Source organism: Colobus angolensis, unplaced genomic scaffold (genome assembly GCF_000951035.1).
Source record: "Colobus angolensis palliatus isolate OR3802 unplaced genomic scaffold, Cang.pa_1.0 Scaffold120, whole genome shotgun sequence".
NCBI lineage: Eukaryota > Metazoa > Chordata > Mammalia > Primates > Cercopithecidae > Colobus > Colobus angolensis.
The window spans coordinates 3,267,891-3,271,124 of NW_012113142.1; the positions used below are offsets into that span (position 1 = coordinate 3,267,891).

Below are 3,234 nucleotides of genomic sequence, written 5' to 3' on the forward strand. Positions count from 1 at the left end.
GATCACCTGAGGTCAGGAGTTCCAGACCAGCCTGACCAATATGGTTAAACCCTATTTCCACTAAAAATACAAAAATTAGCCAGGCGTGGTGGTGTGCGCCTGTAATCCCAGCTACTCGGGAGGCTGAGGCAGGAGAATCACTTGAACCCGGGAGATGGAGGCTGCAGTGAGCCAAGATCACACCACTGCACTCCAACCTGAACGACAGAGCAAGACTCTCCCTCAAAAAAAAAAAAAAAAGACAGTTTCTAGGACACATTTATGACAGTTTAAAAACCTGGCCCCTGCCCACTAAATGCTTGTGGTGCCTTCAACCCCTGTGACCACCAAAAACACCCTTGAAATCCCAGTTACCCCCAGGAGGTAATTCCACCGTCCCTAAGCCCACTCTGACCCTGACAATTTCATAGTCCCTGCGTCCAGGAAGGGGCTGGGCCTGCTGTGAGTATGAGGAGTCTGGACAGTCTCTGCCTCCACCCCAGCTCTCTGGCCTGAGCAGAGGAGCTGGTATTCCTCATCTGGGCACCCCCGGCCCCCCGCCTGCTTTCCTGTCCTGCCAGCAGGACTGCTCCCGCCACGAGCCAGCCCAGAGGACGTGGCAGTCCCACAGCCTCTGCGCTTGGCGCTCTGGCAGCCCCACCTGGCCAGACCCATGCTGTCTGTGGCCCCTGCATTCCTGGCCTCCTGTGAGCAGAGTTAGGGGGAGGTAGAAGACTCCCCCAGGGATCCACCAACTAACCGGGCAGGTCCACTTGGGGCCAGTTTCTACCTCGGAAAATCCTGGCTTCTTTAGTGCTGACCCCCAGCGGCCCTGCCTCCTCCCCTGCTCACTGCTGACTGCTTGGCAGGCCTGAATCAACAGACATTGCCAGGGAAACAGAGTGACGTCACGTGGTGGAGCCACGAAGGGCGCAGGCTCCCCAGCCACTTCCCGCCCTTGAAGCCCTGAGCACACTGCTTAACCTCTGCTCTGCCTCAGCATTCTCATCTGCAAAATGGGAATGACAATAGTGCCTACCTTTCCTGCTGCAATGCATAAAAAATGGGCTGCTAAGTGTGAAGCACTCAGAATGTTAAGTGCCTGCTGTAGATACTATTGCCATTGTTTGTTTGTTTGTTTGTTTTGACAGAGTCTTGCTGTGTCGCCCAGGCTGGAGTGCAGTGGTACGATCTCAGCTCACTGCAGCCTCCACCTCCCAGGTTCAAGCGATCCTCCTGCCTCAGTCTTCCAAATAGCTGGGATTACAGGCACGCACCACCACGCCTGGCTAATTTTTGTATTTTTAGTAGAGACTGGGTGTCACCATGTTGGCCAGGCTGGTCTCAAACTCCTGACCTCAGGTGATCCACTAGTCTCAGCCTCCCCAAGTGCTGGGATTACAGGCGTGAGCCACCGCGCCCGGCCTACAAAAGAACTTTTAAGGCTAGGCACAGTGGCTCACACCTTCGAGAGGCTAAGGCAGGAGGATCACATGAGCCCAGGAGTCGGAGGCTGCAATGAACTATGATTGTACTACCGCACCCCAGCCAGGGTGACAGAACAAAACCCCATCTCAAAACGAAACAAAACAAGGACTGGACTTCCTATCCGCTGCTCCTCCCCCGTGTCACATGGCCCCTGCTACCTGTCTGCTTGCATTGTTGTCCCTGGGGCAGGGAGACCCAACGTTCAGAAATGGACCACTCATCTCCTTTCCTCTCCACGCAGGAGCAGGAGTGCCTGGGGCTCTCGGTGGAGTAGGCATCCCAGGTGGTGTGGTGGGTGAGTTGAAACCCCAGGAGGGGCTGGCTGGGGAGGGAGGCTAATCAGTACTGAGTCCCTCCCTAAACTCGGTCTGTATTCCCAGGAGCCGGACCCGCCGCTGCTGCCGCAGCCAAAGCTGCTGCCAAAGCCGCCCAGTTTGGTGAGCACTGGGTGGAGGTGGGAGCTGCTGCCAGGCCCCCAGGGTGTGGGAGGAGCCTCTGGCCAGGCACTGTAGACTCAGACTCCCTGCCCCAGACACCTCCTGGCCCCACTGTGCCATCGAAGGCCAGGAGAGCTCAGGCTCCAACTGGGTCCCCAGAGGACACCTCCACCCTCCGCAGGCTGAGGCTTCAGTCCCACCTTTCTGACCGGCAGAGTCCAATGCTGAGCTCTCTCCACAGGCCTAGGGGGACCTGCTGGACTCGGAGTCGGAGGACTCGGAGTTGGAGGGCTTGGAGCCATCCCAGGTATTGGGGGCCTTGGAGGTAAGAGTTGTTCTGAGATCAGTGAGTGCATGGAGTGTGTGTATGAGAGACAGAGATGGAGACAGAGACAGAGACTTTCTTTCCCACCCCTGCCACGTCTTTGCTCAAGACGTCCTCTCGGCCAGGTGTGGTGGCTCACACCTACAGTCCCAGCACTCTAGTAGGCCAAGGCGGGCGGATCACCTGAGGTCAGGAGTTTGAGATCAGCCTGTGTGACCTGGTGAAACCTCATCTCTACCAAAAATACAAAAGTTAGCCGGGCATGGTGGTGGGCGCCTGTATTCCCAGCTACTTGGGAGGCTGAGGCCAGAGGATCACTTGAGCCCAGGAGGCGGAGGCTGCAGTGAGCTGAGATAGCACCACTACATTCCAGCCTGGGCAGCAGAGTGAGACTCTGTCATAAAAAAAAAAGAAAAAAAAAGAAAAAAGAAAAAAAGAAAAAGAAAAAGAGGCCAGGTATGGTGGCTCATGCCTATAATCCCAGCACTTTGGGAGGCAGAGGTGGGGGATCACCTGAGGTCAGGAGTTCGAGACCAGCATGGCCAACATGGGCTCCAGCAACTCCACCAATGTCTCTACTAAAAATATAAAAATGAGCCGGGCATGGTGATGCATGCCTGTAATCCCAGCTACTCAGGAGACTGAGACAGGAGAATTGCTTGAACCCAGGAGGCGGAGGTTGCAGTGAGCCGAGATCACGCTGCTGCACTCCAGCCTGGGCAACAGAGCAAGACCTCATCCCAAAACAAAATAAAAACAAAGAATGTGGCAAACAGGAGCTGGGGCTATCCCTGGCTGCCAGGGTCCCAATCCTCCCGCTCTCCTCTCTCTTTCAACCCACATGACCACTGTGGTGGAAGTTGCCCGTTCTCCAAGAAAGAAATCAAAGCTTGGAGAGAAATTGCTTTCCCTGGCCGAGAGCGGTGGCTCACGCCTGTAATCCCAGCACTTTGGGAGGCCAAGGCAGGTGGATCACCTGAGGTCAGGAGTTCAAGACCAGCCTGG

General features: G+C 55.8%; 1 protein-coding gene across 1 annotated transcript in view; it reads left to right on the forward strand.

Moving 5' to 3' along the window:
- ELN (elastin) overlaps positions 1 to 3,234 on the forward strand; it is a 41,735-nt gene that overhangs the window by 33,943 nt on the left and 4,558 nt on the right. Inside the window, exons 23-26 of the mRNA XM_011930905.1 lie at positions 564 to 695; positions 1,709 to 1,762; positions 1,848 to 1,904; positions 2,146 to 2,229. Of these exons, the coding sequence (XP_011786295.1) occupies positions 564 to 695; positions 1,709 to 1,762; positions 1,848 to 1,904; positions 2,146 to 2,229 (327 nt within the window). The remainder of the gene's footprint in view (positions 1 to 563; positions 696 to 1,708; positions 1,763 to 1,847; positions 1,905 to 2,145; positions 2,230 to 3,234) is intronic.